Consider the following 20,983-nt stretch of genomic DNA (forward strand, 5'->3'; position numbering starts at 1 on the left):
GTTTCTTTAATAAACAATAAATTATATAATTAAGCTGTTTTCAAGTATTTCTCAGAAAAGTGTGTTAACTGTCATTGTCAAAAAAACGAAGTGATTATAAAGGCTGCAGCATACTACAGATGCTACAATAGCCTCAGCCTCAAGGCCACCTACACATTTTTCAAGACTCTAATAAACAAAATATGTGAAAAGATCACCATACAGTTTTATAATAGAAACATGCTTTGCTTAGAGGCCTTAATAAATGAGTCTATGCATTTGTAAGACACAAAATTATAATTGCTCAATAGTCCCTCAAATGATACTAAGCTATACAAAACAAGAAGGAAAATTCAAACTATCAATATTAAGTATGAATATTTGAAACAAGTCAATATAAACAAGCAGTGTTTAATATCAACGAAGAAATTGCTCTAATTTTGAAATGGGAGCCACTAATGAGGCTCAAAACAAGAATGCATTTGTATCATTCATTCTTATTATAACATTCTAGCACAATCTCAAAATCTCAGAATATTCAGAATTACAAAATGTACTGTTTTTACCAGAACCATTTAGAACAAGGCATGATAATGCTATGTTGACAATCAAAAGCATGCAGTTGCATATTCACAAAATAAACCATCTTATCATAAAGGTATCTCTATAAACCACATACAAGAACAAACCCAGTCATCCAGAACAATCCAGCATATATAGTTACATCAAAGCGCTGAGATTCCTTCTGCAGTATTCCTTTAGAAAAACAGTCATGTAGAACAACAGAGCTCCTTTGTCAAAATACTATTTAGTGTCTTCGGTACCACAAACTAAAAATGTATCAAATATCCAGCTCTGCAGCAAACCAAAGCTAGCAAACATCTGCATCTCTCACAAATATTGCAGTACTGAAGCTGGCTGCTGCTGCTGTGTGAAATAGTTATTATGCAGGAGAGGCCACTGCAGTTCAGAAACGACATTCAATACCTCAAGGCAGACATCCATCTACAGAAATTCAAATCACAAGCAAAAGGAATTACCTACAAGTCACCCATTTCAATGTTTACATGTGGTGACATCTTTTAAAGGAGCGCAGCTAAAGTCTATGACATTGTTTGATTTATAAAGGATTATGTCTACAGAATTAATCAGGAATCTTTTTTCCTCTTCATAGTCCCTGCTGATGATTTGATTGCAGTAAAAGTTGCAAACATTACAAGGAATCACAAGTATAGTGTCTGGGTATTAACAAAGCCCTTAATCATATCCTACACAGACATTATTCTCAATAGTACTCTACATGCACTGAGGAGCAGACCTAAATTTGTTTAAGTTTTTTTCTGGTTCTATTTTATTTCAGTATGCTTCAAACGTATCAATACAAAACAATAAGAAAATACTCAAAAAGTGAATGCAAAACTCTTTTAGCTATACATCAACAAGCATAATGTCCTAGCATTGGGATTTTCTATTTCCATCCATTAGCTGGTACTGCAAGATTTCCTAATAGGTGGTTTAAATAGCATATGTTACATTAAGTGAAGCCACCATTACAAGCTTGATAATTCTGACATGAACTTACCACAGTGGGAAAGCCTTATCCCAGCTGAGAACAACTCCTAGAGATGGCTTTGCTAACTATATGACCTGGGTGTGATGCTTGATCCTAAGAGCTGCCTTTTGTTCAGATAACTAGGACACAGAAAGCCTTGCATAATCAAAGCCCTGGCAAACAGCCAAGCCTCCATCTGACAGGCATGTTGAGGGTAAGGGTGGGAGGACGTGCAGCACGCGCAGCTAAATCAACTCATTAGTTTGCTCTCCAGAGTCCTTCAAAATTGGAATTAATTCATCTTTTTAAAAGAAAGCAGGCTTGTAAGGCATAAGCACTCCTTTTCACCCTACACTGCACAATCAAAACAGAAGAATTTACTACATAAATACAACAAAAGAAGGTGAACAAAGCACTTCATTTGCATAATATGAATAGAACAGGTCTGATCTAAATAATAATATGTTCAGACCAAATGTTTTGCCCATTGTTAAACCCATGTATGAAATCACTGTAAATCCATTTGACAATAGTATAGTTGAAAACCTACTTTTAACATGCTAGCAAAAAGCCATGAAGTTTTGAGGTAAAGAAAGTTTTCCAGCCCCGTGCTCTTGACTGAGGTGGGCAAATGCAGTGGGACCAATTCTACCTCCCCAACCCCCTTGCATTATGGGATTCTGAGCCAATAACACTACCTGGAAATGAGAGGGATTTTCAGAGGTTTGCACTATCAGCTCTTTTGACCAAGTTTTGGCTCACTGGGTTTTCCCAAGATGTCTGAAGGGTCACAGGTGTTTTTAGGCACACTAGGTGGTATTTTAGCACCAATAATCTGACCAATTTTGCTGACCAATTTTGACCTTAAACATTTTTTTTTTAAAATTGGGGGTGTATGGAACAGGAGAACCACAAAAATTAGTTCAGGTACAAGAGGCATACAGGCCACACTTCTTCCACTCCACATCTTTTATTCTTCTTTATTCCTCCGGGCCTTGACTTTTCCATAGTACACTTCAAGAACAACTATTATCAGTCAAATTTCAATTTATTTTAATTGTTTTTATCATTTGAGATGTTTTAATGTTGAATATGTGATTAGCGCAACCTGTTTCTATGTTATTATTTGTGTCCTGTTTTTCATTTTGACGTCAGTTTTTATACAATATGTTCACTGTCATTATTATATTTATTATGTTGCATTATTGTACTTGGTTTTTTTGTTTTGTTTTGTTTTGTTTCTTTTGGCGTTTGTCTGGGCATTGAATGCTTGCCTTTTCGTGTTATAAACCACCCTGAGTCCCCACAGGGAGAGAGGACAGTCTATAAATAAAGATTTATATTATTGTTGTTGTTGTTGAAGCACAAATCACCTCTTTTTAGATAAGCTATGAAAAGGTAAACACTTGTCATCAAAAACACTCATCCACAAGGTTTATACTAAACTGTGGTTAGCCAATGGGAGAGCTTTCTCCCAACCCTGAGATCAGCTCTTAAAATATTATTTATGTTACAGGCATAAGTCTAAAGTGCTCTCAACCCTTGAGAAATTGACACATTTTTCCAAATTTTAACTTGATTCACTTGTGACACAAGAAAGAATAATTGTCAAAAAGGAGGAATATATTTTCTGCCAATACTTTTGATGGGGTGAGAGAAATTAGATGCTAAGATTGTCACTTTACAGTGGGAAATACACTAGAAATTGTATGGGGAAATCCTCTACTCTACTGGAAATGGAAAAAACCCCCCACTGAAAATGACTCTTCAAGAAGTGGCATTCTGTATGCAGAGTTGCATATATGAGACTGCAAAAATGACAAAGTTTCACATTTTAACAATTTTTAATATAATCTTTATTAGCAAGTTTTACATGGGGGGAACAAAATTAAAGGAATGGTTGGGAAAAAGGAAGGGAAAAGGGGGTGGAAGATAGGATGGGTAGGAAAGGAATATGTTGCAAAGGGAAGAGGAGTCTTCTGTGGAGGAAGGCTGGGGATGGGTAAGATAAGGGTAAAACGGGGTAGGGAGTAAATTGTCTTGTCTTTCAATCTTCTTTACGTGTTTTATAGTCTTAGTGCATGGTATTTGCTCCACTATCTTACTCCCTGTATGTTTTTTCATAAGAAATGTTAATCTATCCATATCCATGATTTCCAACACTTTGTCAAGCTAGTGGTCTTTTGGGGGAGGCTCTTCTTTTTTCCAGTACCTTGCATATACTATCCTTGCTGCTGATGTCGAATATGTGAAAAGAATGTCTTTGTTTCTGTCTAAATCAATGTCCATGTCTATTAAACCTAACAGGAAATATTTTGGCTTCATTTGAATTCTTGTGTTTAATATTTTCTGACTTATCTCTTGCACCTCTTTCCAGTAATTTTTTGGCTTTTTTTGCAGGACTACCACATGTGGTATAGAGTCCCTTTCTGTTTTCCACATTTTCAACATTTGTTCTGGGTATTTCTGTACATAATGCCTTATTTTTGTGGTGTCATATATCAACGGTGCATCATTCTGTATCAATTTTCTTTTACGTCCGTTCATCTGGGGAGGCCTTTCTTTCGCCCCTGCCATCTTCACAAGCTCGCCTGGTAAGCACAGGAGAGAGAGCTTTCTCCTCTGTGGCCCCCAGACTTTAGAACTCACTACCTGGAGAAATTAGGAAAGCCCTACCCTAGAAACCTTTAAAAAGGATCTTAAAACCTGGCTCTTCCGCTGCGCCTTTGGAGACTAGGTATACAATCCCACACTACTGCTTAGCCTCAATGTTCTGTCATTGGAGTAAATGTCGTACCCCCTCTGTGGGAAAGCTTGATTCCTCAACCCCTGCTATAATGAGCTCTCCTCCGCAAATAATCTTATCTCTTTTTATTTCGCCTGAGTTTTAAATTAGTTTTAATTAGTCTCTCTTTTAATCATTACATGCAGCCCACCCATTGTCATTGTGATTGCGTCTATTGTAACTTTATATTGTTATGTATTTACATGTTTTATTTTATTATGATGTTGCTGTTTACTGTTTGCATTTTCGGTTGTGTTTCGGTTTTATTTTTATTGTAATTTGTTGTTCGGGCTTGGCCTCATGTAAGCCGCTCCGAGTCCCCACTGGGGAGATGTTGGCGGGGTATAAATAAAGATTATTATTATTATTATTATTATTATTATTATTATTGCATATGTATATTTGAGTTTTTTATTCCAAATCTATTCCCATTGTTCTAACCTTATGGACTGCCCAATATTTGTTGCCCCTTTTAGCATACAATTTTTTACTGATTCGGTTTCAGTGGCCCATTCTAGTAGTTTGTTGTATATCCATGTTATATTTTTTGTCTATTTGGATCAGTTTGTTCCAGAAAGAGACTATCATTGAAACCTAATTTCTTATATTTCAAGTAGTATTCCTTTATTTGCATATATTGGAACCAGCTGACATTTTAATACTTTTGATTAATCTCTTCCTACGTCTTCAACTGGAAATATCCATTTTGGTTTTATTTTTAGATTTCCTTGTAGGTTGGTCATTTTACCCATCCAAGTAGTCTTCTTTGTCTTGCATCCAAGACCGAAACCCATAATGGGATTTTTGAATAAAACTTATCTTTCTATCTATCCCAAATCCTAATTAGGGCAGCTCATACGAAGTGGTTTACAATTTTTTTTCTCAATTTTCATTTTATTAAATAAGAGTGCCATCCTGTTCTTAGGTCAAAACCTTCCAAAGTTAACAATTTTTCTCTTCTCAATGTGACCCAGTCTTTGATCTATGTTAAATCACATGCATCATGGTAAAGTTTTAAATCAGGGAAGCCAATGTTTCCCCTTTATGTCATCAATCATATTTAAGTATTTTATTCTTGGTTTCTTGCCTTACCAGACAAATTTTAACATGCCTTTGCTCCATTCTTTGAAAAAATTGGTATTTCTGATTATCAGGAGGTTTTGAAATAGATACAACATTTTGGCAAGATATTCATTTTTATTGTTGCTATTCTTCCCAATAGTGATAAATTTAAATTCTTCCAGTTCCTTAATTCCTTCGTTATTTTTTCCATTTGGCTCCATAATTGTTTTCCAATAGCTCAGCATTTTTAGCTGTAATTAAGAGTCTTAGATATCTTATTTTTGATGAAATTTGTAGGCCCGAAATCTCCTTAAATTCTTGTTTCTTCTTGTTCATATTTTTAGTTAAAAACATGTTTCCCTATTTATTCTAAAGCCTGCCAATCATCCATAATCTTCAATTGTCTTAAGCCACTTTGCAACATTTTCTATTGGATCCTCTATGATGTAGATGAGATTGTCGGCAAATGCTCTGATTTTATATGTCCGATGTCCTATTTCGGTACCTTTTATCATCTTATTCTTCTCTTAAATTTCTCAGTAATACTTCCATTGCCAGTATGAAAATCAACGGTGAGGGAGGACATCTTGGTCTTATTCCTTTATAAATTCTAAATTCCTCTTTTACTTGTCCATTAATTGAAATTCTTGCCTTTTGTTGTTCGCAAATTGCACTTATTGCATAGTTAAATTGAAATCCCAAATCTAGTTTGTTCATTAGCAGTTGAAAAGAAAATCCCAATTTAAATTGTGAAATGCTTTTTCCACTTATAATGCTATTAAGGTCAATTCTTTTTTATGATTGGTTTCATAATATTCAATGTTGTGGAATATGTTTCTAACATTATCTTTTAGGTGTCTATTGCGGAGGAATCTGATTTGTTCCTTGCCAATCCATACATTGAGGAAAATCTTCAGACGATCCACTGATATATTCGTGAATATTTTATAGTCCGTATTGAGCAGGGATATTGGTTGGTAATTTCTCATATGTAGGGTCCGTATTGTCTTTATGTATCATAATAATATTTGCTGTTCTCCATGTTTCTGGTATTTTTCGTGATGCAAGGCTTGATTCATGAATATTTTTTAAAGGGAGTTATCTCTTTTTTATTACTTTGTAGAAGCTTTCTGTATAGCCTGGTGCTTTACTAGCATGTAATTTCTTAATCGCATTGCTTATTTCTTGTTCCTTTATCTCTTTGTTCAATAGTTCTCTCTGTTCCTCTGTAATCTTCTCTAAGTTTTGTTTTCCCAGATACTGTATATTGAAGGCAGTTAACAATAATATTATAATTCTTATGCAACGTTCTCTGAATTGAAATATTAAATACAAATTTTTGTACATGTTCAGTTTTTACTGGTCTCCCAAAATTCTGGCCATGGTGAAATACATAATAAGCTTCCAGGGACACGCTCTCCCAGCTTCTGCTTACATGGAAGTAAAAAGCTGAACAATATTGGCATGAACACACAGAAAGCACCACAAAATGTCAATGTTTTCATAGCTGACTTGGAACAACACCTCCTTAACACCTGAACCAAAAAAATCTCTCCTCTACCTGAGGTATATTTACAATATCTTCATGATAGAGAACTAACTTGAGACACTACACCAAAATTTCAATAACTTTAACCCTATCACCAATCTAAGCCTGGAACAATCAACAGAGCAAGCTCTTCTTCTGGACACTACCAAACAGCTACACAACAGATATCTAAGTATCATACTATACCACAAACTCACTGACCACTACATATGTGGTCTTTTAGTTGCCAATCTGAATACCATAGGTTACAGCCAAGCCCTCTAATATGATTTTTATCTTCATTTTTTAATATATTTTAAACTCACAACATGAACAATTTTGAAACTTTATTTTTCTTAATTCAACCTTTTTTTACTCCTTCATAACTCCTTATATGTCTGGTTTGATTCCCAAAATGTGTGCCTGTTGGCTGCTTTCTCAACTGGTCAAGGGAAATTCATTTCACTCTCACACGTCATTTTTCTTTTGATTCACTGCATGTCCCATCTGTTTCATTGACCATGCATATGCTACAAAATCACATATCAATAATAAAAATGCATTTCTCTTTTGGAAACCTACTACACATTCAATCCTGCACATATAGGCTGTATTCTGACTTCAGTTTTGCACTCTCCCACTCTTCAATCATACTTTTAACAACTCTGTTGCACTTTTGTATTTGTATCTACACATTCTGCAAGTAACCTTTAAAATTCACTACTGCCATCTATATATATAAATTTGTTAGGGGCATCCAACGAGGAAACAAAACTCAAAAACCCCCCAACGAAACTTAACCAAAATTCCCATGCCCATAACACAACCCACAAGGTACAAACATATCTACTCTAAATGAAAAACAACACAACAACACACTCACAAAACGGCAAAACAACAAAACTCAAAAATCCCCCAACGAAACTTAACCAAAATTCCCATGCCCATAACACAACCCACAAGGTACAAACATATCTACTCAAAATGAAAAACAACACAACAACACACTCACAAAACGGCAAAACAACAAAACTAAAAAAAAACCCAACGAAACTTAACCAAAATTCCCATGCCCATAACACAACCCACAAGGTACAAACATATCTACGCAAAATGAAAAACAACACAACAACACACTCACAAAACGGCAAAACAACAAAACTCAAAAATCCCCCAACGAAACTTAACCAAAATTCCCATGCCCATAACACAACCCACAAGGTACAAACATATCTACTCAAAATGAAAAACAACACAACAACACACTCACAAACCGGCAAAAGGATAAAACTCTAAAAAAAACCAACGAAACTTAACCAAAATTCCCATGCTCATAACACAACCCACAAGGTACAAACATATTACTCAAAATGAAAAACAACACAACAACACACTCAAAACGGCAAAAAAACAAAACTCAAAAAAACCCCAACGAAACTTAACCAAAATTCCCATGCCCATAACACAACCCACAAGGTACAAACGTATCTACTCAAAATGAAAAACAACACAACAACACACTCACAAAACGGCAAAACAACTGAGCATGCGCATTGGCGCCCAGCCGCAAGTTCCCTGGCGCGCGCACATGCCCTTCCGGCCAACGTTCCCTCTGCGGAAACCATGCCCACTCCAAGCCCCGCCGCGCTGCTTCCCGCACACACACACAACCCCACACTCCATCACTCCCCCTGCCGCCGCACACACACACGCAACCCCACTCCCCCCGCCGCCGCACACACACACGCAACCCCACGCTCCATCATTCCCCCCGCCGCCGCACGCACACACGCAACCCCACCCCCCCGCCGCCGCACACACACACACAACCCCACGCTCCATCACTCCCTCCTGCCACCGCACACACACACGCAACCCCACGCTCCATCACTCCCCCCGCCGCTGCACACACACACACAACCCCACGCTCCATCACTCCCCCACCCCAATCTTACCTCCTTTTACTTCACGCCCCCTCCAAATCCCACCCCGCCCCTTCCCGCCCTGTCAAAATCTAGGAAAGACAGGAAGGAAGGAAAGAAGGAAGAAAGAGAAAGGGAGGTAAAGAAAAAGGGGGAAGGAAGGAAAGTTAGAGAAAGAAGGAAGAAGAAAAGGAAAGAAAAGGAAAGATGGAAGGAAAGAAAAGAGAGACAGCAGAAAAGAAAGAAAAAGGGGGAAGGAAGGAAAGAGATAGAGAAAGAAGAGGAGAAGGAAAGATGGGAGGGAAGGAAGGAAGGAAGGAGGGAAAGAAGGAGAGAAAGAGGGAAGATTGGCCACAGCAACACGTGGCGGGTAAAGGTTGTTATTTCTATTATTATTATTATTATTATTATTATTATTATTATTATTATTATTATGCTATTGTTCCTCTGAGACCCTTTTAGGGGGAATGGGAGAGGTGTCAGGTCCCAGAGGCAATGCATTGCATTATTGTTATTGTTATGATGGTGGTGAAATAAAAGGAAATAAAAAGCGAAAGAAGGAAGCAAACAGGGAGGGAAGAAAGGCAAAGGAAGAAAGGGGGAGGGAATGAAGGAAAGAGAGAAGGATGAAACCAAGTAGTGAAAGAAAGAAAGAGGTAGAGAAGGAAGAAAGGAGAGAAAGGGGGAGGAAAAGGGGGAAGGAATAGGTAGGGACCTCTCTTTCATAATAGTCCAGATATCTACCTCAACTTTGATAAGTTTTACTATAGGCCACAGCAACACGTGGCAGGGCACAGCTAGTTTCTTATAAACATGTAATCTTTTACATTCGGTGTTCAGACAAGCTTGTGTTACTAGCAACTTTAACATTCTTTTCTTTATTGGAACACTTGACCACACTTTGATCCATATGTACATTTTTCCCATATTGTTTCTCGTCACCTCCACTCTTGTTTTTCTTGTTGAAACTATCTTTTACACTTTGTTTCACACTGCGACACTCAGGCAATTTCTCTCTGAGCATTTGTCCCCCTCCATTTTACACTACAATACAATTTGCTTGCATTGCCAAATGATATTCAGGCTCCCCTTTCTTAGCCTTAGACTGTCTTGGGATTTTAAGTAGTGGCAAATCTGCTCGTTCACCATTGTGGACACTCCAGCTCGCACTCTCCATTTCTGTCTCTTTCTTAATTCAAGACTTGGGTGCTGCAGCTTGCTGTGTGAGGCTTTCTTTTGTGGTGTCACATGTTTTGTGTGTTTTTGTGTCTTTCCTTTCTCAGGAGTTAAAGGTTTCGCCTCTTTAATGAACTGTTTCTGTCCTTTCTTTGACATTCTTAAGAACCTCTTTATTCAAGTGCAGTCTATCCCAACTTGCATCTTTATCAAAATACACAACCTTTGAAAACCTCATGCTTCCAAACTAACTATGGAATTTCATTTCGTCACAGCAGTACCCTAGGAAACACATCCTGCGCCACTTGGGTTCACCTTTCGCTCTTTGGTTAGCTGGTATAAATACATTTGAATGCTGACAAAAAAAATACGTGTTTCCAATTTGAAGGTTTATTGTACATCATTTTGAATGGGGATTCTTTTATGGAACCATGCCATAGATGATTCACTATGAAACTGGATGTATGCAAAGCTTCAGGCCACAACCTATTAAGAATCTTTCTCCATGCACATTTTCATTTTTGGAGTAACTCTGTTCTTTCTGCTAAGTCCTTTCTCAGAAGGTTCAAAAGATTCTATGTGTTTGTAATCAAACTCATCTTCACTTAAAAACTCCTGTCTATTACTGTCACACATATCTTCCTCTTTGTCAAAAAACGATGTTCCCACATGTTTGTTGTATACCCGTTCTAGCATGCTAAGCCATCTCTTGATCTGTGGTAGAACTTTGCATTTTTCCTTTAAGAAATAAATGTACAAAAATATGTTGAAACATTCCACCAGGACCAAAGCAAATCTTGACCCCTGCCCCCTTCACTCTTTTGAAATGGGATAGATAACTGTGTATATACTATCTCAAACAATTCATTTGCTTTGATTTTGGACTTCTTTGGTACTCGAATGTTTGAGATTGACATCTTTTCATATTGCACAACCAATTTTTCACACTGTTCACATTCAGAATTGGGACAAACATTTAGCAGTTGATTCAACACTTTGAAATCAGTTCGCCCCATCACTGTGTAAAAAGTTTATGCACCTGACATGAACTATTTGCTTTTTCACAACACACACCTTCACATCATTAGATTCTGTGCAATTATTTTTGTCAAACATTTGGTACAACTTATTTCTCTTTACTTCTTTTGCACAAACCTTCCCATTCAGGGTAACAAAACAGTAAATATCTTTAAACAGAACCTGATAGCCAAACTCCATGAGTGTGGTTACACTCAGGTTTGTTTTTAACTCCGGAATGCAAATGACTTCATCCCAATCAACACCTAAACAGGAAATAAAGGCAGTTCCACATTTCTTTACTGTTCTAACAGTCCCATCCGCTAAAGTCAGTGTTATAGCTCTCGTATCCTTCATATCCTTCAGCATCTTGGGATCTGTTACTCTATGGTGAGTTGCTCCAGAATCCAGGATCCATTTCTTTTCCCTCAGGTCTGGATTGTTGGCAGTCATGAAGTAACAGGTCTCAACTGATGAGAAACTTCCATAGTAAAATATTCCTCTGGAAGGCCTCTTCTTGGCTTGGGGACAATTCCTTGCAAGATGTTCTCGTCTCTGATAGGAATAGCAAGACTCGAAAGCAGATGTTTCCTGGCAGTCTTCATATTCTTGTAGATCCTCAAGTGGGGTCCCCTCTTGGTCAACCATGCCATCTCATTCTTGCCTTTGGGATTGCTTGAACGTTCTTCTGTCCTACTCTTCCAGAACTCTGCCGCAAATTAGGTCCAGACTCAAATCTTGGACTCTCAGGCTCTGGAAACTCTGGATTAAATAATCCCAGTCCGAAGACAAACTTGAAACCAGCACAAAACATTTCTGGGCCTCAGAAAGCTCTACACCACAAACATCTGTCTCAATGAAGAACTCTTTCATCAAATCTAGATGCTTTCTGACATTCTGGCCCCTTCTCAGTTTTGTATTATACAGTCTTTTAGTCCAAATCAGTTGTGAGACACAGGACTCTCTTTGATGAACCATTTTAAAGCATCCCAGATGTCTTTCGCGGTGGTCTTATTCCTCACATGCACCAGCTGGTTCAGCTGAAGATACAACAGTATAGATGCCTTAGCCTTTTTATCACGGTCCTGGTCTTGATCTGTGCCTGTAATGGCGTGCTCTAGTCCTTCCTTGGTAAGGTAACTTTCCATCATTATTGGCCAAATCTGATAGTCCGAGTCTGAAAGTTTCTCAAAGTTCATTGTAATATGGCTTCCTGCTGCCATCTCTGCTGTTCCTCTCACAGCTCTCCCAAGCTGCTTGCCGTCAAGGGTCTTAATCTGGCGGTAGAGATATGTAAGCCCATTCTGGATGGGGTTACAACCCCCTCCGAAAAGACTATGTTCACAGCTTGGGAGTGCTCCTGGATCTGTCCCTTCAAATGTTTTACAATCCGCATGAGAAACTTGAGCTGACAGGTTGGAGCTCACCCTTCTCCCTGGATTCGAACCACCAACATTTTGGTCAGCAGTCCTTCTGGCACAAGGGTTTAATCCATTGTGCCACCAGGGGCTCCAATCAGAGACCATTTAGATCAGGGGTCCTCAAACTTTTTAAACAGAGGGCCGGGTCACAGTCCCTCAAACTGTTGGAGGGCCGGATTATAATTTGAAAAATCTATATAAATAAAAATGTAATGTTCGTTTGTGGGATTAACAGAAGTCAAAAACCACTGGACGAATTGACACCAAATTTGGACACAAGACATCTATCAGGCCAACGAGTGACTATCACTCATAAAAACACTGAAAAACACAGTGGAAGAGACTTAAAAAGCAACTCCCCCCCCCCCCCAAAATACATTACAATGCATGCGCAAAACCACACACACACACACACACATATATACACACACACAAACACACACATCTATGTATATACACACACAAAACACATACACAGAAAGGGGGAAAGAAGGAAGAAAAGAGAGAAGGAGGGAGAGAAGGAGGCAAAGAAGGAGAGAAGGAGAGAAAGAAGGAAAGAAGGAAAGAAAGAAGGGTAGAGAAGGAAGGAGAGAAGGAGGGAGAGAAAAAGAAAGAAAGAGGGAAAGAAGAGGGAAGGAGAGAAAGAAGGAGAGAAAGAAGGGTAGAGAAGGAGAGAAATAAAGAGGGAAAGAAGAAGGGAAGGAGGGAAGGAAAAAAGAAGGGTAGAGAATGAAGGAAGGAGAGAAGGAGGGAGAGAAAGAGAGAAAGAAGAAGGGAAAGAAGGAGGGAAGGAGAGAAAGAAGGAAAGAAAGAAGGGTAGAGAAGGAAGCAAAGAGAGAAGGAGGGAGAGAAAGAGAGAAAGAAAGAGGGAAAGAAGAAGGGAAAGAAGGAGGGAAGGAGATAAAGAAGGAAAGAAAGAAGGGTAGAGAAGGAAGGAAGGAAGGAAGGAAGGAAGGAGAGAAGGAGGGAGAGAAAGAGAGAAAGAAAGGGAAAGAAGAAGGGGGAAAAGGAGGAAGGAGATAAAGAAGGAAAGAAAGAAAGAAGGGTAGAGACGGAAGGAAGGAGAGAAGGAGGGGAGGAGAAAAGGAAAGAAAGGAAGGGAGAGAAGGAAATAAAAAAGTGAAAGAGGGAAAGAAAGAGAGAAGGAACGAAAAAGAGAAAGAGGGAGGGAAGGAAGGAAAGAGACAAGAAAGGATGGAACCAAAGAGAGAACATCAGGAGAGAATGCTTCTGGAACACAGCCATACAGCCCAATGTCTGTGTGTGTGTGTGTGTGTGTGTAGGGAGGGGGTTCTTGCCCAGCAGCAGAGGAGGAGGGTCTAGGCGGGTGCTTCCCTGGTGGAAGGAGACCCCTCCCTCGCTCCCTCTGCACTGACCCCCTCCCTCTGCTCCTTGCCTTGCAGGGAAGCCCATGGAGTCCCCGCCCTGACAGGCAGAGGTTCGGGAGGCACCCGGGACGCGGCTGCTGCTCCGCCTGGCTCTGATCAGCGGAAGCACGCAGCTCATGGCCCCTTCCCAGCAGAAGAGCCAGCTGGGCCTAGGGAGGCAGAGGACGAAGCAGCCCCGAAGGTGCTTCGCCCGCCGCCTCCCCCCCTTCTCCTGCCGTCGGGATGAGGCCAGGCCCCTTCCTGAAGGCAGGAGAAGAGCCGGCTGGGCCCAGGGAGGAGGAGGAGGGAGCGGCCCCGAAGTTGCTTCGCCCACTGCCTCCCCCCCCTTCTCCACACCCCGCGGGCCGGATAAATGCCCTCGGGGGGCTGGATCCGGCCCCCGGGCCTTAGTTTGGGGACCCCTGATTTAGATGCATCAACAATGAAGTACAACCTAGTCTACAGATGCTACTTCCCAAACTCGAACAGTTACACATCTTCAAGCGTACACAAACACAAATAGGAAGAAGGATACAAGACCTTTTCATAAACCTAGATAACAATTCTACTTATACATCTGCTCGGGTAATGTCATCACAAGACCTAATGACATCACACACAATATTAGAGGTACTGTACATACTAGAGTATAAGCCAAACTGAATATAACCAAATCCTCCTCCTCTAATCTTTGGGCTGTCCTCTCTGCATTATGACGGGACAGGCAATGGCCGAGAGCGTTCCAAAGGGCTTTCAGCTGCTGCATGCCTTTCTCAGGCTGTCCTCTTGGCATAAGGATAGGGCCACTCACACCGTCCTTATGCCGGGAGCAGGGTGTCTGCGAGCATTCTAGAGAGCGTGCCTTCCTTTCTTTCTTTCCTTCCTTTCTTTCTGCATGAGGATGAGGCAGGCACCATGTGCCAAGAGGATAGGGAAAATCAGGAGAGCCTGAGGTAAACCCCCAGGAGGCCGCATCCGGCCCCCGGGCCTCGGTTTGCCATTGCCTGCTTTAAAGAACCCCTCGTTTATTTCAATAAAGAATCTCTGCAAATTTACAAGACAGAACCCACTAACTCATAAAGTGTTTCTTATTCGTTCTGAAATACAGTGCTAAAGGAGAAGCAGTAATAGAACAGTAAAATAAAAATGTAGCAAAGCACATACATTTCATTGTGGTGCCATGAGTAAAAAGTACAATATAACACGAACACCAATGTTCATTTAAAAAGAACTCTTACCTTAAAACTGGACTCAAAATCTGTGTTCACTTTGAACATAAGCCCAAGTCGTAAATGAATTTCCTTGGCGCGGCAAAAGCTGGGATCAACATAAAGCACCTCCCGAAATGCTTTAATTGCCCTGGGGAGAAAATACACATACACATGTAAACCAAAATATGCAAGTTACATTAGTTTTAAGCTTCATCTATAAGGATCAGCACACAAATCTTGAAGAAAATTCAGTGGACTATCAAAATGAATACAATGAGAAATTCAAAATGTAATGCTTATCAAAGAAAAAAATTCAATTATTTGTTGGTGCTTTAAGGAAAGTAACCCATATACTTAATAACAGAATATTTACACTTGTTCACTGAGTTCTGACAACATTTTAGTGATTGTCAGACAGCATTATTCATAACTGAGATGAAAATAATAATCTATTAAATACATTATTAAATACTAGCAGCAAATTAGTACTAACACAGGCTTAAGCATCTACAAGGGAACGGAAATAAAATTCAATCTTTTTTAAATTGTATGATTCAAGTATTTCCTGAACAAATGTAATGTGCATAATAGTACAGGAAGTAAAACATAAAAATGGTACAGGAAGTAAATAAAACATATTAATCTGCAAGTAATTTTATTTATTGATTTATTTATCCCATCCTTTCCTCAATATAAGGACTCAGAGCAGTTAATAATAGTTTTGTTTACAAGAAACTATACAGTTTGCTTATTTGGATTTTACTACAAACTATGGCTACAACTTTTTAAAAAAAATTCGAGAGAGTGAGGGGTGGAAATGGCTCACGCACACTCCTCTAAATAAGTCCACCCAAAAGTTGGATCCCAGATATTGTTGGATCATAACTCCCATTATCCCATGCGCTGGCTTTGCTGTTTCTTGATAAAGGAAGTTGATAAATTCCCTAAACTGAGAAGGATGGCATCAACCTGGTTTGGAATACTATCTGAGTTAAACCAGTGATCTTGAAAACTATGGAGGGTCAGACCTTTTTAGGAAGACTGTCAGTGAAAAACAACTGATGTCAGCTATACTACAGAGAAATGAAATGTGTGCCTATGAAATGTGTGGGTCACCATAAGTTGACATTGTACATGGAACCTACTTTGCAGGGGGTTTTTTTGTCCCAATTTCCAGGAGAGATGCACATCAATGCACCAGAAGCATAAGGGGTGAACACAAAAAAGGGGAAATGACAGCAACAGAAGTAATCAATTACCCCATCCTAGGGGGTCAATTTTCCCCCTACTATACAGGTATGCTCTTGAGGTATTTTTCAGAAGTGCCCCCATTGGAGATTCTTTACTGTGTTTCAGAAGGGGAGGGTGTCTATAATGCACTTTGCATTTCATACAGCCAATTTCGCCCTGGATCTGGGATACTTATTTTATTTATTTATTTACAGTATTTATATTCCACCTTCCTCACCCCGCAGGGGACTCAGGGCGGATCACAATGCACATATACATGGCAAACATTCAATGCCATAGACACACAACATATATAGACAGACACAGAGAGGCTATTTAACTTTCCAGCTTCATGAGGTTATGCTTTGAAGTCTGGCCACCGGGGGAGCTGTCGCTTCACCGTCCACTTGTGACACCTATGGAGTACTTCCTCATTCTTTTGCATGCTGCTGGAAAGTTTTATGGCATCATAAATGAGTTACATTAGTCTCCCTGAATAAGCAGTACCTAAATTTCCTACCTGACAGATGCAACTGTCTTTCAGGCTGCAAAGGTCGACAGCAAACTAGACAAATAGTCAGGAGCTTACTCCGATCCAGACTGGCTTTGAATTCATGACCTTTTGATCATTGGTGATTTTAATGCAGCTGATTCCCAACCAGCTGTGCCACAACCCGGATACAAAGGTATTAGCTGCAGTGTTTTCTGGTGAGTTTTTAAAGGCTCTATCATGCTCAATGCACATTGGTGGTCTTCGTTGTGTAACCACTGTGGCCGCAAGTCAGCTTCGAACAACATTATATGGTCTGTGTTGAAGAGCTCTAACACTAAGAGAACCAAAAGCCAATGTAGCTGTGAAAAAGTAAGTTTGCTTTACTTTTCCATTGAAATGTTTTGTTTCTAGATCTTAGTATGAGCTAGAATGACATTGTGGCCGTCCAGCTGTTTAGGCTTCCAACTCCCAAAAGCCCCAGTCAACTTGTTCAATGGTCAGGAATTCTGGGAGTTGGAGGCCCAAACAACTGCAGGACCACAGTTTGAGGGTGATTGGTATAGTGGTTTGAACACTGTCTCCAACTCTGCTCAGTGACCTTGGGGGTAGTCACATACTCTCAACCCCAAAAAACCGCATGATAGGTTCCACGGCTTGAAGACATATACAACATCAAACCTGTTAGTAAGTTATTACTCATTTAAAACAAGTTGGGTTTCTAGGAATAGCAGAAAAGGGAAGATACGTTCAATGTGTAGTAATTGTTATAGTTTTGTTAGACATCTACCAAGCTGTAGACCTAACATTTGCTCAGTGAAACTGAACTTATTTTAATTTCCCTGGAAAGGAATACAATACAATCATTTCCTATGTGGTATGATTTACTCTGAAAGTAAATCATACCACACAGCATGGTGTCCTGAGTGCAGGACAAGGACTCTTGAAACTAGGGTTTCACACCGGATGATCTTGCAAGTCATACTCTCAGCCTCAGAGAAAATCTTGCTAAGAAAACCCTGTGACAGGGTTGTCCTAGAGTTGTTGTAAGTTGAAAACAACTTTAACAATAACAACAATAAATAATAAAATTCTTCAACATTAGCATTATGATAAAACAAAGATAAAGAATTTAGATTTTTGTATCATTTTTAAGTGCCCTTTGCAAAATGGTTCACTGAGTTGGAAGAGACTGCATAGGACATGTTATCCAACTCCCTGCCATGCAGGAAAAGCACATTCAAACTGTCAGGGGTAGACAGGTGGCCATCCAACCTCTAAAAGTCTCCCAAAGAAGGAGCCTCCACTACACTCCTAGGAAGGAATTCCACTGCTGAACAGCTCTTACAGTCAGGACCTTCTTCCTAATGTTCAGGTGGAATCTCCTTTATTGTAATTTGAACACATTTTACTCTATTGCTCAGAGTCCTAGTCTCCTGGGCAGCAGAAAACAAGCTTGTTCCCCCCTCCTTCAGTGTTTTAAAAAGTATTACAAGCACAGAATGTAAATGTTCACACTACCATACTAGATTACAACAGCCCATGTAAAGCAAACAAGCAAATGACAACGGTTGCCATAAGTCACAAATTACCTGAAGGCACACAGTAACAATGGCAGAAGAACAACAACAATCTCCACAAGAGAGCTGGTGCTATACCCAATGCAGGGGTTTTCAACAACAACAAAAAAGACTGGGCTGCAAGACAGGCAATCTTACTTCTGAGTAAATCTATATAGGACTGGGCTGCAGCTTTGCATGTTCTAACAAGTAACGTTTAGAATTGTTTTTTTAAAGCTAGTGTTCCATTGTATTCTATCTTTTAAAACTATACCCCCACAAAGGAGGGTTTTTACATTTCTCCCAGTGTTCCACATTAGCTACATATGGTACTTAAGTGCTGGAGTCTTGAGAACCTGATTGAAGTGCTGCATGGTGCTGAGTGCCTGAGGCTACATGTGTGACAACTCACAGGCCATTCCAATAAACAAGAAACTTGATAGAAAGGGTTAGGTAAGGAGGAGCGGGCTCTTGCCTGAAGTGCTGAGGGAGTGTTCATGCCACAGCAAATTTTTATCCAACTTTTGGAAGAGCCATTTTTTGTTGCAACAGGTTAAAACTGCAATCCCTTTTGTGTTTATTTTGGACCAAAGCTCTTTGTAAACAATGTAACTTATTTCTGATTAATTGTATTAGGGACTACGAATTGTAAGTGGGCTGGCTCACTTAGTGCAAAAAGCTAGTCTGGAGACTTGGCTTGGCAACTGTTAGGCTAGTTGGGGCTAGCTATCTCTACTTAATAGACAAGTGTGTACATTGGTATTAATCCGTGACTGGAAAGGCTTTGTGAATATGGGACAGTGGATAGCACGGTGTTTGATTTGTTCCGGAACGTAATGAATTTAGTGGACACCAACTGCCACTATACTCAGCACCAAAAGCAATGCCATGAAAAACTATAAGGATGTCATCTTCCTGATCGCTGATAAATGGAAGACAAGCACCTCAGCTATTGTACAAGCTATGATTACAAAAGAATGTCAAAATCTAAGGTAACATGTGTTGAATAGACATGTTTTCATCCAGGAAAATAAAACAAAATACAAAATATAGAAAATGGCAATACTTTCCTTAACCAACCAAAATTTACAAAATACATCATGTAAGCTTTGAGTTTGCATTTGAGCCAGAGTCATAAATGATCATATCTTGGACAACTTACAGAGGAACAAAATATGTGCTATTAGTCACATATTTAAGCAAGTAAATTTAATTTGGCTGCTTTAATTTTTGAGAAAAAATAGGCATGAGGCTTGGATCCATGTGTGTCAAGCATATTTGGTCTCATCCAGGTTTGGTCAAATTCTTTTCAACAAAATAAAAACACCCATGTTAAGAATGTTTATTTATTACTTTAACATAATTTGTAGCCTTTTATCAGAGAGTATAAAGTAGAGTAGAAAACATGTCCCTCTTCCACACCTATTTTTTGCAGACCTTACAACCCATCGGGCACACCCATTCCCCTCTCATCCTCCACTCTCCAAAGTTCACAAAAACGGAGAATTGTCTGGAGTTTATATTCCATTTTGAAAGAAGATACAAACTCCAACCATTCCTGGTGTCATACTCTTTATTTTGACGAACACCATAAAAAAGGGCAATTTCGTTTTTAGGGATGGTGCAATCCACAGTGGGTCCCAGAAACACAGGCATAATATGGTATTTTGCCTACCTCTTGGTTAAACTATATTTTTATGATCCTGGCTTGTTTCAACAGGGTGTAGTTTAGACTAGGGGAGGGAATGTGCAGTCTTCCATGTATTGTTAGATATCATCCAACTCTACATTACAGATAGCTTAAAATTATTTTAAAATTATTTTCTTATTTACATTTTCATTAGACATGGCAGAGAAAAAGTACATTAATATATTAACCAAGTTTGTTAATTTAAAAAGAATACTAAAATTACTGAACAGAACGCATTTCACTAAAATGTAAAATCCACAGCATTCAACAGAACTCCTTATTAAACTTTATTTGTATTCCGCTCCCTCTCCCCACAGGAACTCAGAGTGGCTCGCAACAATATAACAACACAACAACTTACCACTGAAATGCATTATAATGGAAGTAGACCAAGCCAAGGCCATACAAAAAGGCAGCATTCTGTAAAAAGAAAAGAAGCACTTTATTAAAAGCAATACATTAAATGCATATTTTTCCTCTTCTCATCTGAAAGAATATTAAGAGAATATTTTTGATAAGGCCTGTTAGTCTCCATTCAGCAGAAACAATAAAATTATAAAATGAATAAATTTTTAAAGTTCTAGAATATAACACTAGTAAATCACCATAAATACTAGAAAGTATTTCACTGCATTTATACCATTAAAATAAAGGGACAAAGAATATGGGATAGTTAATATAATATTTTCAAACAATAAACTAGTGAGATACATCATTAAGAGATAATGTCTGATAAAACTATGACAATAAGAAATTGTCCTCTGAATAACAAGAGGATTAGTTCAACCAAGAAGCCACAGTCCTGAGTATGCAAAATATGAATCGTGCTTTAGCAACATGTGAAAGAGGATACTCCTCTTCCATAAAGTTGACACAAATCAAAAATCACTGGAAGAGCATGCAACAAGAGATAAAACAGCATTGCAAGCAAACAAACCGATGAAATTTATCCACATACAAGCGTATTACTTTGATACTTCCACACGGTTTAAAT

At 39.0% G+C, this 20,983-nt stretch overlaps 1 protein-coding gene across 7 annotated transcripts in view; it reads right to left on the minus strand.

The window, feature by feature from the left end:
• Positions 1–20,983, minus strand: part of KDM6A (lysine demethylase 6A) — a 141,063-nt gene that overhangs the window by 63,326 nt on the left and 56,754 nt on the right. For all 7 annotated transcript variants that reach the window (XM_060770233.2, XM_060770236.2, XM_060770234.2 and 4 more), the window contains exons 5-6: positions 20,351–20,409; positions 15,048–15,168 (exon numbers count right to left, since the gene is read on the minus strand). In XM_060770233.2, coding sequence (XP_060626216.2) covers positions 15,048–15,168; positions 20,351–20,409 — 180 coding nt within the window. The remainder of the gene's footprint in view (positions 1–15,047; positions 15,169–20,350; positions 20,410–20,983) is intronic.

This window comes from Anolis sagrei, chromosome 3, assembly GCF_037176765.1.
Source record: "Anolis sagrei isolate rAnoSag1 chromosome 3, rAnoSag1.mat, whole genome shotgun sequence".
In the NCBI taxonomy this organism is placed as follows: Eukaryota; Metazoa; Chordata; class Lepidosauria; order Squamata; family Dactyloidae; genus Anolis; species Anolis sagrei.